The sequence below is a fragment of the Pelophylax lessonae genome (assembly GCF_965119305.1).
Source record: "Pelophylax lessonae genome assembly, chromosome: 1".
Taxonomy (NCBI): Eukaryota; Metazoa; Chordata; class Amphibia; order Anura; family Ranidae; genus Pelophylax; species Pelophylax lessonae.
The window spans coordinates 729,346,721-729,366,179 of NC_138768.1; the positions used below are offsets into that span (position 1 = coordinate 729,346,721).

General features: G+C 43.1%; 1 protein-coding gene across 2 annotated transcripts in view; it reads right to left on the reverse strand.

Annotated features, from left to right (window-relative positions):
• Positions 1-19,459, reverse strand: part of ZDHHC2 (zDHHC palmitoyltransferase 2) — a 172,902-nt gene that overhangs the window by 5,951 nt on the left and 147,492 nt on the right. For both annotated transcript variants that reach the window (XM_082243043.1, XM_082243044.1), the window contains one exon: positions 2,909-2,980. In XM_082243043.1, coding sequence (XP_082099169.1) covers positions 2,940-2,980 — 41 coding nt within the window. In that variant the 3' untranslated portion in view covers positions 2,909-2,939. The remainder of the gene's footprint in view (positions 1-2,908; positions 2,981-19,459) is intronic.

The following is a 19,459-nucleotide window of genomic DNA, read 5'->3' on the forward strand; positions in this document are numbered from 1 at the left end:
CACTTTTGTTGGACAGCTTGGTCTGTTAATGGAAGTAGAAGTTATTGGATTAACAGGTGAAAAAGAAAAAAGCTTTTGAGCTTTTGCGTTTCATGCATGTACATAATGATGTACATTGCCAAAGGGGAAGGCAAGATCTGTCTCATTCAGGTCTATTAGTAGAGACTATCCCGTTTCTGCTCATGAAATCTACCGCCCTGCAAAGGAAGCTCACCGATCGCACCAAAGAAGCCATGCGGAAACCTCCAATCTCCTGCTTCTGGTTGGCTAGTCTTCTATTTGATGCAAAAGGCTATCTTTTAAAAGAGTTTTATTATACTGAAGCTTCCTTTATGTGTTGTAAGGTTCTTCTCAGTCTGCCAAATCTTAAAATTCATACAGGATGATGATAACTGGGTACAAATCCACCCAAAGCTAATGGCAGTTTATAGAAGTTTCTGGGGAGTAAAATAACTCATTGGTTATTTGAATCCAGTAAGAACTTTGGTAGTAAGTTCTAATTCCATACCTGCAAACATTCAGAACTGACTGAAGGAGCCCTTAAGAATTTCCCATGTTTCTTTTGTGCCGTGGAAGGGGTTAACACCATGGAACTAAACGCGGATGGCATTCACTGCGTTGGGTGTCTCATGGCCTTGCCCCATGCTGTCTTTACAGCCATACAATGCCATGAAATCATCTACGATGCTGTATAGCAGGATTCTGCTCCTGCACACAAATAACCATGTAAAACTGTCTGTTTTGTGAGTAATTGAAGCTGGGCTTTTACATTGCCTTACTGCAACATGTCAAATTCTAGACACAGGAGAACAGTCCTGCTATACCGCATGCCCATGCTTACTTTCTGCTAATGGCCCCAGGTCTGCTTGCATTGAGCCTATCGATGATGCAAACGTCTGCATCCTGGGGTTATGCTATCCTCTGGTGTTAGAGTGTTTACTGTCCTCTGAGTTATTTTTGACTCCATCAGGTGTGGCTGGGTCCTGTGCCCTCTCAGCTGAAGTTTTAACCATGGCCATGCAAGACTTTAATTGGGAAATCAATTTTATCTTCCTGTGATTTGGCTCCCTTCAGCATTGGACCAACCTAATAGAGAATGATACAACATGGATGCAAATCGGACAACACCACGGTGATGGCGTACATAAACCACCAGGAGGGGGACTAGAAGTCTTTCAAAAGCAGCAATAGAGGTAGACCAGATCCTGTCATGGGCAAAACTGTATGTTCCAGCTTGGTCAGCCATCTGCATTCCATGCACAGACATCTGGTAAGAAGTTTTTTTTTAGCCAGAAACGCCTGAACCCAAGAGAATGTTTACTGTACCCAAAGGTGTTCTTTCAGGACCTGTGTCACAGGGGGCAGACACCAAGCAAGTGGGGGGAGGGGGGGCTGGGAGACCACCTGGCCTCCATGTTCAACCTTGGAGGAAACAATGGATGCTCTTGTGGTTTCACAGGAAAAGTATACAATGATGGGTGCATTTCTTCCATTGAAATTTGTCCCTCATCTACTCTGGAAGATTGAGATGGAGAGCATTCAGCTGATCCCTATTACCCCAAACTGGCCCAGGAAAATGTGGTAAGCCTGACTAAATTTCGGGTAGTTGCTCTGTGGGCACTGCTAGATCATTAGAAGCTTCTGTACTAAGGCTTGCTTTTTAATCATGGCTGCTGAAGCCCTAATTCCAAGAGACAGGGGTATCTCTAAATCTGTGCTTACTACATTGTTTACAGCTTGGAATTCTACTTCCCACGTAGTCTATGTTTGTATGTGGAAGGCTCTGGGCTTCTGTACCAGGAACTTCTCCAAGGGACAAATCCTTACCTTCCTTCAGCTGGGTTCGGGCTAGTATTTGGGTCTTCGCACTATTAAGGGTCAGGTTTCTGCCCATTCTATTCTGTTTCAGATACCATCAGTCTCTCACAGTTTAATTCATTTAATTAAATTAATTCCTTGTCTGTTTCCTAGTGACTTTGTGGGATCTGAATCTGTCTCCCTCTGTGCTTTAGAAACTGTTCTCTGAACCCATTAGGGACATTCTCCACACTACTGTCATCCAAAAGGTGACATTCCTGGGACTTTTGGCATAGATTTGTAAGATTGCCACCTGGTCTTCTGTTCAGATGTTCTACCAGGTGAATATTGCAACCTTACCTGATGCCAGTTTCAAATGTAGGATTCTTCAGGTGGCTCTTTAGCCAGGAGCTATTTACAGTGCATGCAGCCGATGACGTCATCGGCGCATGCGCTCTGAAGGAACGGCTACCCATGCTGTTTCTTCAGAGCCCAGTGCCGTGAACGGCGCCTCCCAATCAGATGGCCGGAGGACGCGAACAAGGAAGCAGGGTGGCCGGACATGTCGGCCGCCCTGATGCTGAGCGGGCGGCACTGCGAGGGCTTCGTTTTAAGGTAAGTATTTCATAATGAGCTAGTATGCGATGCATACTAGCTCATTATGCCTTTGTCTTTACAGGTTTTTTTTTTCTCCTTTTTTTTTTTTTTAGGGTTTACTTCCTCTTTAAGGGATACGGTCCCACCCCTCTGGGTTTTTGATTATGCCCTAAGTAGTGCTTAACTACAAAACTGAGGCATGCTTATAACAGGAGCTATTTCAAGCTGACCTATAGGTTTTTTTTTGCCATTTTTTTAAAAATAAAACCTTGCCTTTTTGCTGCACATATACCTTTTCCTTTAAAATATAGCTTTGATACATAAAAGTAGAGCATACATGTGTGAGAGTATGCTCCATACTATAATATATTGTAGGAGTTATTATTTTAGTTACTTATAAGTAGGAGCAGCTAGCACAACAGAAGGCAATCTGTAGCCATAAAAATATATAAAAATACTATGTAATTATTACAAACTACTGTTGGATATTGCTAGTAATACAAATTAAACTTACTTTCTTCATCATCTGCCAGAACTTGGATTAGCTAGGTTTCTTTCTCAATTGTCATTGCTGGGTTGCTCATACCTGCAGAAGAGCACAGACAGAAATAGTGGTCAAAAATTGCACAAATAATCCAATAAAACTAAGTTCTTAAGTAACCACTAATTAAGTGGTTACTTGCCATCTTCTGAATAAAACTGATCTCTCCTTCAGAAGATTTCTGTTGCCTGGCAGTAGACTGCTCTGGATCTGACACTAAACAAATATACAGATCTGGAATTCAAAATTCTCTTGCCACATGTGTGTTGAAAATTGCAGACTCAAAGTAGCAAAACCAGAGAGAACAATGTTAGAAACATTTTGCAGAAGAAGGTTGGCAATGGCAGCCTTTATATTTCCCTTAGCACCTTTTTGCCTTTAAGCTGGTCATGCACAAATGACCCACAGCTGCACTTAATACACTATATTGTCAAAAGTATTGGGACACCTGCCTTTTCAGCCACATGAACTTTAATGGCATTCCAGTCTTAGTCCATAGGGTTCAATATTGAGTTGGCCCACCCCTTGCAGCTATAACAGCTTCAACTCTTCTGGGAACGCTGTCAAAAAGGCTTAGGAGTGTGCCTATGGTAATGTTTGACCATTCTTGTGGAAGAGCATTTGTGAGGTCAGGCACTGATTTTGGACGAGAAGGCCTGGCTCGCAGTCTTCGCTCTAATTTATCCCAAAGGTGTTGAGGCAGGCCAGTTAAGTTCCTCCTTCCCAAACTCGCTCATCCATGGCTTTATGGACCTTGCTTCGTGAACTGGTGTGCAGTCATGTTGGAACAGGAAGGGGCCATCCCCAAGCTGTTCCCACAAAGCTGGGAGCATTAAATTGTCCAAAATATCTTGGTATGCTGACACCTTAAGCGTTCTCGTAACTGGAACTAAGGGGCCAAGCCCAACCCCTGAAAAACAACCCCACACCACCATGATCAGGGCGTCAGCATACAAAGACATTTTGGACAATTTAATGCTCCCAGCTGTGTGGGAACAGTTTGGGGATGGCCCCTTCCAGTTCCAACACCAGTGCACAAAGCAAGGTCCATAAAGACATGGATGAGCGAGTTTGGGGTGGAGGAACTTTAAATGGCCTGCACAGAGTCCCGATTTCAACACCTTTTGGGATAAATTAGAGTGAAGACTGCAAGCCAGACCTTCTTGTCCAACATCAGTGCCTGACCCCACAAATGCGCTCTCGGAAGAATGGTCAAAAATTCTCATAGACACACTTCTAAACCTTGCGGACAACCTTCCCAGAAGCGGTTATGGCTGCAAAGGGTGGGCCAATTCAATATTGAACCCTACGGTCTAAGACTAGGATTCCATTAAGGTTCATGTGCGTGTAAATTGGGGATTTAATCATTCTAAACATCAGTCCCCTGACTGATCCTGCATACACACCTTCACCACTCAGCACATACTGGATCTTCTCATCACTGGTTAAAAGGGGAGCTGGGTTATTTTCCTTTGCTTCTATATAGACGAACAGAAGTTTGGATAAAAAGTTTTAACCCAGCCTACTATTAGTAACAATAGTCTCCCAAAATGACACACCATAGACATACTCATTATATACAGTTTGTCACATACTTATATATATTAATAGATATTATATAATCATGCAATGCTATCTGTCTGTGTATGTCAGTCTTTAGGTTTGGACACATCTTGCTCTTTAGGTTTGGTCAGTGTTATTCCCAAAACAAGTCATCTCTTATCAATATTAGTAACTAATTAGTTTAGTGACCATTTTTCTCCTCAGTGCTACACAAGCTAAAGTTATCCAGCAGCTATAACATACTTAAAGTGTCACTAACCCACATCCTAAAAAAACTATTAATAAATGGTGTATCACATGCTGTTCATACTCACTCAATCACTATGAGATTCGTTTTTTGTATTCTGCAAAAAACCTGTTTGATCCTGCTGCTCTCTATCTCCATCTTCTGTCCATGTCCCCTTTTCAGCTAGGGATTTTGCAGCTGTGGTGGCAACACATGCTCAGTTTTCAGTGAGTTTCTATACTGTGCATTTCCTCCCTATCACATCTGAGCAGCCCAGGTGACTATAGAGTCATACATTTGGACATAAACACAGTTGTAAATGACATCCCACTTCCTTCCTCCTCCATGCCCACTAATCAGATAAACACAATGGGGGAGGGATATTACATGTAGATTAATGGAGGAATCACCTCCCTCTTATTCCAAGACACAGGCTGGAGGGGCCTGACACAGCCTGTAACTGGCAGAACTCTGCCTAAACCATGTTTTTTACCACAAAATAATAAAGATTGGATTTCAAATATACATTTTTATGACAATTTAAAAGTTTAGTAATTATTTATTTTTACTCTGTATTCCATCTCTCCAGCATGTGCCCAGCAGGAAAGGACTAGAAGCTCCTCCTGCTTAGGTTTCCCTGCAGACAGCCTGGGAAAGATCTAGGTCATGTGACAGCTGTAAATCGATTAGGAAAAAGCTACTTTTTTATTTTAAAAAATGTTAAAAATTTTTTTATTTTATTAAAATAATTACCGTGCCATCATCCATATACATAAATAGAAAGGACAATGGCAATTAAACAGTGTGTGTTTAGTATCACTTTAAAACAATAGGAATGAAAACTCAAAAAGAGCTAAAAAGAAAAGGGTAAAACGTAAAATGTAGAGGTGATTTGAGAGCAGTCATTCTATTGTAGATAATAGCGTGAGAAATTCTGGTGGGAAGAGCAACAGAGTGCAGTTAAGCCCATTCACTATGGTCTAATACATGATTTTACGTTTACCAGCATTCCTCACTTAACAACCTACCTGTTTAATGACTGTTCAGACTTATGACCAGCTCTACTACCAGTCAGTACTGTATGCTGTATGCGTGTAAAACAAGTGCGCAATATACTACTGTATAAACATAACATTTTTAAATATTCCAAAAAATGTAATGGTGCAAAGGTGACATTAAAACAGTATCTAAAGATGGCTGACACACTCTACTAGTCCAGTAGGTTTAAAATGTTGCTAAGGGGCTGCTCCTCACTTAGCGATCAATTCACTTAATGACCTCAGAGTGTCTATATGTCATTTCAAAAGTCCTTTTCAATATTTCCTAAAAGCGATTGTAAAGCCCTTTCACAGAGCTGCCCGAGCCTCCTCTTCTGGATTCCCCTGTCGGCACTCTCAGCTCCTCCTCTTCTCTGTGTGCCACCCTAGAAAGCTGCTTCTTATGGTGACACACATGAGGGTTCAATCCTGACCCAGGCTATGTGCATATATAGATACATACAGCACGGCTCGGCCCCACTCCCACCTTACCGGATTTGATTAACAGCAGGAGGAGCCAATGGCAGAGGAGCAACGCCATTGTAGATGGGCACAGTGCTGGATCAATACGGGACTTAGGTAAGTACTTAGGGGGGGGCGGGGACGACAACTACTGAATGTTTTTTTTGTTTACCTTAATGCATAGAAAGCATTAAGGTAAAAAAAATCTTTTGACTTTAGAACCAATTTACATCTGCAGCTAGGGGAAGGAGGGTCTTGGTTCCCAAACAAGGACAGTCCCTCTAAATGAAGTGAAGTTGGGAGCTCTGCTTTAAAATGAACATGTGCTTTGCCCATTTGGAACAGAGCAACAATTTTACTTTAGTACCCCCTCCTAACAATCCTCTTTTATTTACTCCCCATGATGGTCCATTCTGCCATTGGGAGCAGGAACAGCTTCCCTGTGTAAGCCAACAGTCTCTCATTCATAGCTTGCAAAGGACTAAGATGCTGCAATATGAAATAAGTTAGAGATCAACGGTAAAGTGAGTGCTACTAGGGAGAGGAGTGTACAATAAAACAAACCTGATTCTTGGCCCTGCATAGGTTTGTACTGAAGCCTCTCTAATGTCACTGTGTACTTTTTAGCACTCCACACTTTGACCATAAGTACCAGCCCCCTTGGATTAGTGTTCAGCCTAATGAATACAATATCCAGTGGATGGGGCTTTCAATTACAGGCTACGCCATTACAAAGAGGTCATTCCTCTACCCTTTTTTTTTTTTTTCGGGGGGGGGGGGGGTAGGCAGAGGTGACTATGTACCCAGATTTTTTAAAATCTTTCATTCACAAAATTTTAGCATTCACCCAAACTAGTATGCATATTCATAACCACAAATTGCACCAATGTCTAATCACGAAGTGCCTGTAGGTCACCTTATACTGCAGAGACGTCCTATATTGTAGTATCCAATAAAGGTTAGTGTCAACTGCAGATATAAAACAATACTTTTTATTTCACAAACTCTCTATATACAAAGTAAAGAAAAAAGGTCTCAAACAGAAACATAAGATACTGTTGGGTATGTCAACACTCCAGCCTCTGCCAATATGAAACATTTATTTAGGTCAGGGGTCTCCAAACTTACAAAACAGATAGCCAGTTTACTGCCCTTCAAACTTTAGGGGGGTTGGACTGTGGCCAGCGGGAATAGAAAATGCCTAACACCAGCGGGAGTAAGAAATGCCATAGGCTTGGTGGTCAGAAGGAGTAAGCAATTACATCATTGGTGTCAGTGGGTGGAAAAGTACCCCATTGTTGGTAACAGTGGGAGGAATAGTGCTCCTTCTTTGGTGTAAGTGGAAGGAAAAATGCCCCAAGGCAGGCAGAGGGTAAAGGACTAGATAGTTTCCCCATTACTGACCTACCATGCCTTGTTTGTTATGCTGTGGAGGAAGCCATCTTGCTGGTGGCAGGTTTTTTCCTCATGTCAGACCCTCCAGCAAGAACAAAAAGTGAGTAAGCAGAGTAGTGACACTACCAAATGTCACTCCAAATCTCCTGAGACCAGCAGTCAGAGGCAGCAGTTCCTTAGATCACCCACAGCTATAAGAATGTAGGCACACTCAGTGCCGTATTTTGGCCTAGGCAAACAAGGCCCAGGCCTAGGGCAGCACTTTGCAGGGGGGCAGCAAAAAAACCACCCCCCACCACCTGAGACTCTATTGGCCACTGGTTGCTAGAACCACCTCTCTCACCCCCCTCTCTCTCTTACTCACCCCCCTTTCTCACTCTCTCACCCCTCCTCTCTCTATCCCTCCCTCTCATCTCCCTCTCTATTTCTCACCCCCTCTCTCTCTATCATCCCCCTCTCTCGCTCTCATCTCCCTCTCTCATCCCCCTCTCTCACCCCCCCCCCCTCTCACTTTCTCTCTCATCCCCACTCTCTCTCTCTATCTCTCATCCCCCCTCTCTCTCTCATCAGCGTTCTCTCACTCATCCCACCTGTCTCTCTCTCGTCCCCCCACTCTCTCATCCCCCCTCTCTCTCATCCCCCCTCTCTCTCTCTTTGATTCCTCCCTCTCTCTCTCTCACCCCCTCTCTCTCTCTCTCATCCCCCCTCTCTCACCCCCCTCTCTCTTTCCCTCTCTCACCCAGCCCCTCTCTCTCTCTCCCTCCCTCACCCAACCCCTCTCTCTCTTTCATCCCCTCCCTCCCTCACCCACCCCCCTCTCCCTCCTTCACCCACCCCCCTCTCTCTCTCCCTCACCCACCCTCCCTCTCGTGAGATCTCAGGGGTTCATGCTGGGACTTGTAGTCCTTCAATTTTGGAGGAAGACACATCCGTTAAAAAAGGAGTGGGGAATGGCTGCATGGCCAATGAAATGTGCCTTTTAAATTAATTTTATTATCTATTTTTTGGTAAGTGACCTATAAAACAGAATTAAAATAAACTGTACTCAATTTTATAATTATACATATTATGTTATGCTGAAACATATTTACTACCTTTTAAAAGAAACCTGTAATTTTCTTATGTTTTCCCCTAAGGTAAAGCAGCTAAGTGCATTCCACATTAATTCATTTGCATGAAGCTAAAAGCCCGTAACAGGCTGTTCTAGAGGTCTATTATTACACAGCGTGTGAGACCCCAGACACATTATTTTTTGTAGTGTTATTGCTATACAATGAAATGATCTGCTGCTAGGACATCAAGGTCATAGCTTACCATCATCTGGCTAGACACAAAATACATAACCGTACTGTCTGGGCTTAATGTTTTATTCAATTGACATCCATCGTGCATGTCATCAATGTAATCAATTCCACTATTAATGTTTTCAAGCAACTGCAGCTAGTACAGCATTGCACTAAATCTTTGACAAGGTATGCAGTGACAACACCTTGCTGCTACATCACAGGACTTGTATCCCGAGATCAGAGACAAGGGCATTAGAGGAAACAAAGCAAGACTTTTAATTATACACTGTATTACCAAAAGTATTGGGATGTCTGCCATCACATGCACATAAACTTTTATGAACATGAACTTTAATGGCATCCCAGTCTTATGCCTCGTACACACGCAGCGATTATCGGCCGACCGATCGTCCGTCTTTTGTCCAAGTTGTGTTTTGTTGGTTGGAATGTGCCTAGACTGCACACAAATTTTCTCGGCCAACAAAAATCTACTTCAGAAGTGATGTCATGTGATGGTTTACTTTCCGTGTGTTTTTTCTTCTCTGAGCATGCCCAGTCTTGCTCATCAGATTTTTGTCTGCCGAAATCTGTACTGACTGACCGAAAATCGGCCGTTGTGTTGACGGCCAACAAAAATTTTATAGCCTGCACACCAGATTTTATTCGGCCGAAAAGTCGGAGTCGGTTGTCGAAAGCATCATACTAACAAGCCGAAAATCACGGCCAACTATCGGCGCGTGTGTAAAGGGCATTAGTCTGAAGAGTTCAAAATTGAGTTGGCCCACCCTTTGCAGCTGTATCAGCTTCAACTCTTCTGGGAAGGCTGTCCACAAGGTTTAGGAGTGTGTCTATGGGAATGTTTAACCATTCTTCCAGAAGCACATTTGTGAGGTCAGGCACTGAAGTTGAACAAGAAGGCCTAGCTCGCAGTCTCCGCTCTAATTCATCCCAAAGGTGTTCTATCTGGTTTTTGTCAGAACTCTGTGCAGGCCAGTCAAGTTCCTCCACCCCAAACTCGCTCATCCATGTCTTTATGGACCTTGTTTGTGCGCTGGTACGCAGTCATGTTGGAATAGGATGGGGCCAACCCTGAACTGTTCCCACAAAGTTGGGAGCATGAACTTTTCCAAAATGTCTTGGTATGCTGATGCTTTAAGAGTTCCCTTCACTGGAACTAAGGGACCAAGCCCAACCCCTGGAAAATAACCCCACCCCCTCCACCAAATGATTTGGACCGGCGCACAAAGCAGGGTCCATAAAGACATGGATGAGTGAGTTTGGGGTGGAGAAACTTGACTGGTCTGCACAGAGTCCTGACCTCAACCCGATAGAACAGCTTTGGTATGAATTAAAGTGGAGACTGCGAGCCAGTCCTTCTCGTCCATATTAGTGCCTGACCTCACAAATGCGCTTCTGGAAAAATGGTCAAACATTCCCATAGACACACTCCTAAACCTTGTGGACATCCTTCCCAGAAGAGTTGAAGCTGTTATAGCTGCAAAGGGTGGGCCAACTCAATACTGAACCCTATGGACTAAGACTGGGATGCCATTAAAGTTTATGTGCGTGTAAAGGCAGGCGTCCCAAAACTTTTGGTAATATAGTGTATGTATCATTCAACTTGATACAGAAGTGAGGAACTTAATACAGACACAGAAAGATGTAGAAGAACATTCTTCGTAACCAAGAGAAGGCTCGAGGTTTGCTGCTCTGAAGGACCATAAGTAACACATAGCAAACAGAGGTTCAAACCCTTACCCAAGTTCAAAATTACAAAAGCAACACAACGTGTCTCAAGTTTGCGTTTTCATAAGACGTAACCCTTTCTTCCATGCTCCTCCCCCCAACAGTGACTCATCTAGATTTAATCTTTAATGAAAACACAACACAGGAACAGAGGGAGCTGAGCTGCTGAGACTTACATCTAGTACACACCATGAGAAAATTGGAGGAATAATAATGCTTTTGAAGCGATCGTACAATATTCTGATTGTTTGTGCACAGCTTTCGAGAGCCAATCACGATAGTTCGTGCGAAACTAACGGAAGGAACAAACAGGAAAACTTTCCTTGTACAGTACCAGAATGCATGATTTTTTCATTTAGACAGTACAGTATTCACTGGAAAACAAATAGGAGGATCAAGACCGCACATGCTCAGAAACTAGAGACTACAATACAATACATCACCTCCGATGTTGTATTCTGTCATATGAGAATTTTTATGACTTTAGTAATCTATTCATTTTCAGAATAAGACCAGCATGCAAAAAAAACAAACAAAAAAAAAACACGATCATTCGTCCGATATTCTCATTGTGTATACAAGGCTAAAAGCAAATTAGCGCATCTGCTGTAAACTTGGAGGATGAAGTAGCTCCAGCTGGAGGCCAGTGATGGTTTGTTTAAAGGGTTACATAGTTACATAGTTTGTGAGGTTAAAAAAAGACATCAGTCCATCGAGTTCAACCTATGATGTGTGTGTGTGTTTGCTGTTAACCGTACATTGTATACCCCTGTATGTTGTGGTCTCTAAGGTGCCCACTGCTTGTGGAAGAGAATTCCACATCCTTAACGCTCTGATAGTAAAGAACCCCTTACGCAGTTTAAGGTTAAACTATTTTTCTTCTAGTTTTAGTGAGTGGCCACATGTCTTATTGAATTCCCTTTCTCTGAAAAGTTTGTTCCCCATGCTAAGGTCACCAGTACGGTATTTGTACATTGATATCATATCCCCTCTCAAGCATCTCTTGACGCTTAAGGGTAACTCCACTTTCAGGAAAAATAGAGCATACACAATTATCACCCAAGTCATATTTTAATTTATTGTCATTACAAAATGACCTTTGCTTTTCAGTCTGCAGCACTGTCATATTCTCAAAAATTCACTGAAATATGGCAACCTGGAGGCCTTCTCCACACAGGTAGTGGCAGAATCCGAGGATACAGGAGAGGCAGGAGAGGGCATTGGTTGCTTTTTACTAGTTGTCTTCTTTAACCACTTGCCGACCGCCGCAAGTAGATTTACTGCGGCGGTCAGCCCCTCACAGGCAAAGTGACGTAAATAAACATCACTAGCCTGTGAGGCTCTGGGGAGCTCCCGCGCGCCGCCGCCGGCGGCGCGCTCCCACGCAGTCACGGACCCCCCGCGTGTGACCGGCGGACCCGATGTCCGCCGCTCACTCTGTGATCGGCAGGGGAGAGGGAGAAAATCAGGCAGCTTGTGTAAACAAGCTGCCTGTCATTCTCCCCTTTGTAGAGACACCGATCATATGGTTCTACTATGTAGGACCGTTGATCAGTGTAACTACAGCTCAACAGACAGCCAATCACAGTTAGAATCACGCCCCTAGGGACACACACAGCCCTCCCTCTCAAATAAAGTTAACCCCTTCACTGCCAGTGTATTTTTACAGTAACAGTGCATATATATAGCACTGATTACTGTAGAAATTTCACTGATAACCCCAAAAGCGTCAAAAATGTCAGTCAAGGGTCCGATCTGTCTGCCGCAATGTCGCAGTACCGCAAAAAAAAATCGCTGATCGCCGCCATTACGCGTTAAAAAAAAAACAACAAAAATGACAAAAATCTTTCCCTTTGTTAGTAAACGCAATAACTTTTGCGCAAACCAATCAAAATACGCTTTTTGCGATTTTTTTACCAAACATAGGTAGCATAAAACAAATTGGCCGAAAATGTTAAAAAATTTTGAGTTTTACTTTTTTTTTGGGGGGAATTTCATATAAAAAAATGTGAAAAATATTGTTATTTTTGCAAAATTGACGCTCTTTTTTTGTTTATAGCACATGATCAGAAAATCGCACAGGTGATCAAATATCACCAAAAGAAAGCTCTGTTTGTGGGAAAAAAAGGACGTCAAATTCGTTTAGGTACAGCGTCGCACGACCGCGCAATTGTCCATTAAAGTCACGCAGTGCCGAATCGCAAAATACCCCCTGGTCGTTAAGCAGCCAAATCCTCCGGGGCTTAAGTGGTTAAGACCAAGTCCACTTTTGACACCAGGTTTTCCAAAACCGTCGTTAAAGCAGACAGGGGTTGTGAGGTCCCCGCAATCCCAAGGAGGGGATCGGCAGGTAAAGCTTGCTCCTGGGGCTCCATGTGGACCCTGACAGCGCAAAAACAGCCCCACACCGCTGCACCAGTGGTATTACAAGTTCTAGTTACTAAGTACTGCAAATAGCAGGGTGAGAAAGCAACCTACAGGGACCCCAATAGACTCACCACTGCCCGATATCAAGGATAACAGAGTCGGTTTGAAATGTGCAGAAACGATCCTTACAGGAAGAGGAATTACCTTAGTCAGCACTTCACGGACTCCGAGAAAATGGCTGCCCAATGCATTTTAATGGGGATACCACAACAAAATGGATGCCCATGCATTTCAATGAGGACTTCTAAAAAATGGCTGCTGAACGATCTGTAAGAAAATGGCGGTATCCACAGCATGCCATGCGGTCTCTAGGATTCCCTGAGGGGTCCAGCAAATTTTTGGCATCGGGGGAACCCTGTCAGGGACCCCCACCAGGATTAACCCCCCCAGCGGATCACGCAATAGCGGCATCGGCGCGACTTCCCCAAGGACCCTCATCGCCGACTGAGGTAGGGACCCCCTATGACTAGTGGGAAGGTTGACCCTGGTTGAGCCTGGCACATACAGAAGAGCCATGGGGAATGGGGCGTACCCGAGGGTCCAAACGTCCCGGGGAGGGGCCCACATCTGCCCTGAGACCGCAAGAGACATGGGGGGACACTACTCACAATACCACGACATTCGGGTGGGAGCCTCTCCGGACAGACTACCTCTCCACCCACGGTGGAGGTGCTGACAGCCAAGGGGTATGCTGCGACTCAGGCCGCACCAGGTAGTGTGTGTGCCGGCGAGGTTTTTCACTCACGGGCCACCCCTGTCCATTGGGGCTCTGTCGTGGCAAGGCCTAGCACGGAGCTGTGACCTGCACACGCTCGATGGCCAGACTGGGAGACCTTGAGGGTCTAGAATATCCAGTCCGGCTATTGCTTGTAGTTCTCTCAGGAACATAGCTAGCTAAAAGAGTAACATTTAAAGCAAATGTTCCGTTTGTACATAAAAAAAAACTTGCTAAGACGGAAGTCCCAGCAGGTAACAAGGTCCTTACTCCTGACTAGGCAGAAACAAACTGGATCCTATAGCAGAGTGAGTGGGTGTATGCCCTCAGGGACTGCCCCATAGGCGTGGTAAAGATTTTTCCTGCCTAGTGTCTTACTCCTGTAGGGGGCAGCATAACCCAATGATTAAGAAGAATATGGAGCTGTGTCTGTCAATGAACGATGGAGAAATAATACATTTAATTAATTTTGGAATAAGGCTGTAACATAACAAAATGTGGAAAAAGTGAAGCACTATGAATACTTTCCAGATTATAGTATTGTCTATATACAATCTCTAGGCACCAAGTAAAATCAACCATGAATACCTAATGTTCTACAGAAAACCCTGCAATGTTTAAGTAAGAAACTTTTGTTTTTTTACATTTACATTTTTACGTGCTCCAATTATGCACTGTTCAGCAACAAGAGGGCTTTCTAGAGCGAGGCAGCTAGCTGTACACCAGGGATGCCAACTTAGGCTCTCTTCATACCTATGCAGTTTACTTTTAAGCATTTCTGCAGTGCTTTATGCTGTGCTTTTTGCTGGGTTTTTACTGTGATTTTGCTGCAATTTGCATTTTTTTAAATGATTTTTTATATTGGCAAATTTGTTCTTGGCCAGATTAAAAAAACGTGAAATGCAAATCACAGCAAATCGTGGTAAAAACGCACTACATGCTTTTCTGCAGCTTCTCAATTGAAGTCTATTGAACCAAAAAAAGCAAAAAAAAAAAGTATAAAAAGTTTCCTGACCCTTTCCAAAAACGTAGAGGTACAAAAATGTATTGATGTGCACACACCAACCAAATCCTATTTTACAATTCCATCCCACCCAGTTACAGGGATTCCTAATCACCTGGTAAACATTTGAGGATTCCAGACAACTTTTAGGCCCCTTTCACACGGGCTTTCTGATCAGGTCCGCCTGTCAGTTTTTCAGGCGGACCTGATCACATGCTCCATGTATCCCTATGGAGCAGCGGATGTCAGTGGTGACATGTCTGCTGGCTCCCGCTGCTCTCCCCTCCTGTCCGTGAAATCCTGACGGATGGAAACGCTATTTTCCATCCGTCTGGAGGATCGGATTGGATAGAATCGGATGAAAATGGATAGGCGGTCCGTTTTCCTCCTATCTCCCATAGCAGAGAGCAGGGATCTGACAGCTCTGTCTCTGCAAAGTAAGCGGGGACTAAGCTGTCATCCGCCTGCTTGGCGGGGATCAGCGGATTGATCCCCGCTGAGCAAAACGGAGTCTGCCGGGTGGAAAGCCCGTGTGAAAGGGGCCTTATGCTTACATGCCAGATACCAAGTGACAACATTACTAATGTTATCCAATAAACAGGCATTCTGCTAAATTAGGAGTCTCCAAACTTTTCAGTATGAGGGCCACACTGTATATTTTTTTAAATATTCACTGACCAAAAAAAAAAAAATCACTTTTATAAATCAATAAATAAATGATTTTACTTGGAATTTTTTGGAATCAGCATATTGATATGATTTGGAACAAAAGAGAAAGCATTTAAAAAAAAACAAAGCAAAGCCCCCCCCCCCCTAAATCAGAGTCCCCCTTACAGCATAGTCCACCATAGGAGTCAGCCCCCCCTTTACATCAGAGTCCACATTAGGAGACCTCCCCTTGCATTAGGGTCCTTATTAGAGCCTCCCTTACATCAGAGTCCACCAGAGATGTATAGTAACGAAGTAGAACTACTTAAGTACTGTACTTAAGTACCGAAATGCGGTATCTGTACTTTCCTAGAGTAGAATTTTTTTCTCCTACTTCTACTTTTACTTCACTACATTTTTTCGATGATTTCGATACTTCTACTCAAGTATTCTTTTTTTTGTGCTGCATAGTTACTCGTTACAATTATAAAAATTACTACTGCCAGAACAGTAGATGGCAGGTTGCATAAAGCTCAAAAAAATGTGTATAACGTCATTTGTAAATCAGCGCATACGAAAATAAAGGCTGTGTATAATAAAAGCTGCTATACCAAATCTTTCCAATAAAAAGAAAATATGAAACAAACAAATAAATGGTGCTACAGCGCTTAAAGTGCATCAAGAAACTACTAACAAACACAGGTTAATCATTTGAATAAATCATTTGAAATAATAAAAAACAATATGATGTTCAAACTTTTGACTTCTTTCTTTAATAACTACATAACACAGTACTTGTACTTTTACTTTCAGTACTTGAGTAGAATTTTTTTTTCAAAACTACTGGTACTTTTTACTTTTAGTACTTAAGTAGCAAATTTTTTGAAAAAACTACTTGCAATACTTAAGTAAAAAAAATGTTGAATACTTTAGTACTTCTACTTAAGTAACTTTTTCTGCGAGCACTTCTACTCAAGTCACTTTTTGATCGAGCACTTGTACTTTTACTCAAGTAGAAATTTTGAGTACTTTATACAAGTCTGGAGTCCACCTTAGGAGACCTCCCCTTACATTAGGGTCCTTATTAGAGCCTCTCTTACATCAGAGTCCACCTTAGGAGTCCCCCTTACATTAGGGTCCCTATCAGAGCCTCCTTTTCATCAGCGTTCTCATTAGGAGTCCCCCCTTACATCAGGGTCCCCATCAGAGTCCACCTTAGGAGTCCCCCCCCCCTTCCTTACGTCAGGGCCGCTATCAGAGACCCTTTTACATCAGAGACCTCTGCACTGTAATAAACATCACTTTTTAACAATATGAGGGTTAAGCACCCTGATACATAAACAGTCAACTAGAGGGCAGTAGGAGCATACCAATTAAAATCTGCACTCTTTCTGCTTACTGCATCAGTTGTGGGTGCTGGAACACACATAAAGTACTAAAATTATATGTGAAGCACTTATAAAATAAATAGCATTTATCCAATACTTATCCACTATGAGAACATAAAAACAATATAAGGCAAGTAAAAAACAAAAGCTGCAATAGTGCGAATAAATAAAGTCACAAGAAAATGTAAAATAGTGTCCATTGGTGCCAATAAGCTTCCACCGTTATCCAAATGACAGCACAGTGCTATTGCCGCACTCACCAGCTCCTATACTGCCACGAAGGAGCCGCAAACCGCGCATAAATGACAAAAAGCTTCCCGGCCTCTCACACACGACCACTCAGATCCTTTAGTACTCGACAGGACACCACAGGAAGATCCCACTAAGCACTCAAAAGACTGTCTGGAAGGAAAGTGCTCACCACATGGAGCCACGCCGGAGGTCTCATGTCGTGTAGTATGTATTAAAAAACGTAAAATTCATATTTAAAGCTGCATCCAGATGCCAAACATAACAGGGAGCACCAAGTGCACCTACTGAGATGGCCGCACGTTTAGGAGATATTCATTTTTGCCTACAGGGAAGCTTTAATGTAAGCTTCCCTGTAGGTAAAAATCACAAAGTGGACTTTACAAGCACTTTAAAGGGGAAAGTCCGTTAATCTGGTCCTGCAGGTCATATCACGCAAACTAGGCTTTTAAACGTGAATATAACAGGAGGGAACTACACTCACCGGCCACTTTATTAGGTATACCTGTTCAATTGCTTGGTAACACAAATTGCTAATCAGCCAATCACATGGCAGCAAATCATTCAATTTAGGCATCTAGACGTGGTGAAGACAACTTGCTGAAGTTCAAACCAAGCATCAGAATGGGGAAGAAAGGGGATGTAAGTGACTTTAAATGTGGCATGGTTGTTGGTGCCAGACGGGCTTGTTTGAGTATTTTAAAAACTGCTGTTCTAGGATTTTCACACACAACCATCTCTTCGGTTTACAGAGAATGGTCTGAAAAAGAGAAAATATCCAGTGAGTGCCAGTTGAGTCGAGGAAAATGTCTTGTTGATGTCAGAGCTCAGAGGTGAATGGGCAGACCGGTTTTAGATAATAGAAAGGCAACATTAACTCAAATAACCACTAATCACCAAGGTATGCTGAATACCATCTCTTAACACACAACACATCGAACCCTGAAGCAGATGGGCTACAGCAGCAGAAGACCACATCGGGAGCCACTCCGGTCAGCGAAGAACAGGAAACTGAGGCTACAATCCACACAGGCTCACCAAAATTGGACAATTGGGGATTGGAAAAACCTTGACTTGTCTAATGAGTTTCAATTTCAGCTGTGACATTCAGATGGTAGGGTCAGACTTTGGCGTAAGCATGAAAGCATGGATCCATCCTGCCTTGTATCAATGGTTCAGGCTGCTGGTGGTGGTGTAATGGTGTGGGGGATATTATTTTAGCACACTTTTGGCCCCTTAGTACCAATTGAGCATTGTTTAAACCCTGCGGCCTACCCGAGTATTGTTACTGACCATGTCCATCCCTTTAATGACTACAGTGTACCCATCTTCTGATGGCTCCTTCCAGCAGGATAATGCACCATGTCACAAAGCTCAAATCATTTCAAACTGATTTATTGAACGTGACAATGAGTTCACTGCACTCCAATGGCCTCCACAGTCACCAGATCTCAATCCAATAGAGCACCTTTGGGATATCTCCATAAAGAGGATATGTCATGGCTCATGCTATTGCAAGGGATGTTGTTCATCCCTTGTGAAAGCAAAAAAAAACAGAAAACAATGTAAAGATACAGTGTAAGATTTTTTTCTTTGTAATAAAATACAATTTAAAAGAAATGCAAACTGCCCCCCACTACTTTGTGCTTATGCGCACACGTTGGCTCCACACGCATATATAAATGGCAACAAACTTGCATTTTGTTTTGAGTTGGGGTCAGGGCGGGGCCATGGGTGGGGTAAAGGTTTTGGTTGAAGGGGGCCCTGTCACGTGGGCTGTATGGGGCCCCATGATTTCTAATAGCGGCCCCTGATGGTAGGTCTAAAGGTGATTGTATAGTGTATGGCAAGCTTTACAGACTTCCAGAGACACACTTCTCCTGTTCTCAGTATTACAGCTCTGCTCCACATAGGCTGTTATCTGATCACTCAGCTCCTGCCCACTCTGCCAAATGAATGATCTCTGCAGGTTGAAAGAAAGGTAGAAAGAAGCAATGGCTGTGTATTCAGTGAGAATGATGATTGCTGATTGCATTAGAAAAGCATGAACCTGCAGAGGTGGGTGGGAGTGATCTCCAGGAAGGGGAAGGTAGGTGCAGGCTGTGTGTTAATGAGGTCAGCTGGTGAACTCCTTACTGTGTCTTAACAGTTTACCCAACCTAACGGCCATCCAGGAAGCAATGGAGAAGTTTTTTTTATACAACAAACTGGATACTGAGGTAAATCATTATCTAGGACAAAAAGAAAGCTTTTTCTTTTCTGCAAAAGAGCTACACTATATTACCAAAAGTATTGGGACACCTGCCTTTACATGCACATGAACTTTAATGGCATTCCAGTCTTAGTCCGTAGGGTTCAATATTGAGTTGGCCCACCCTT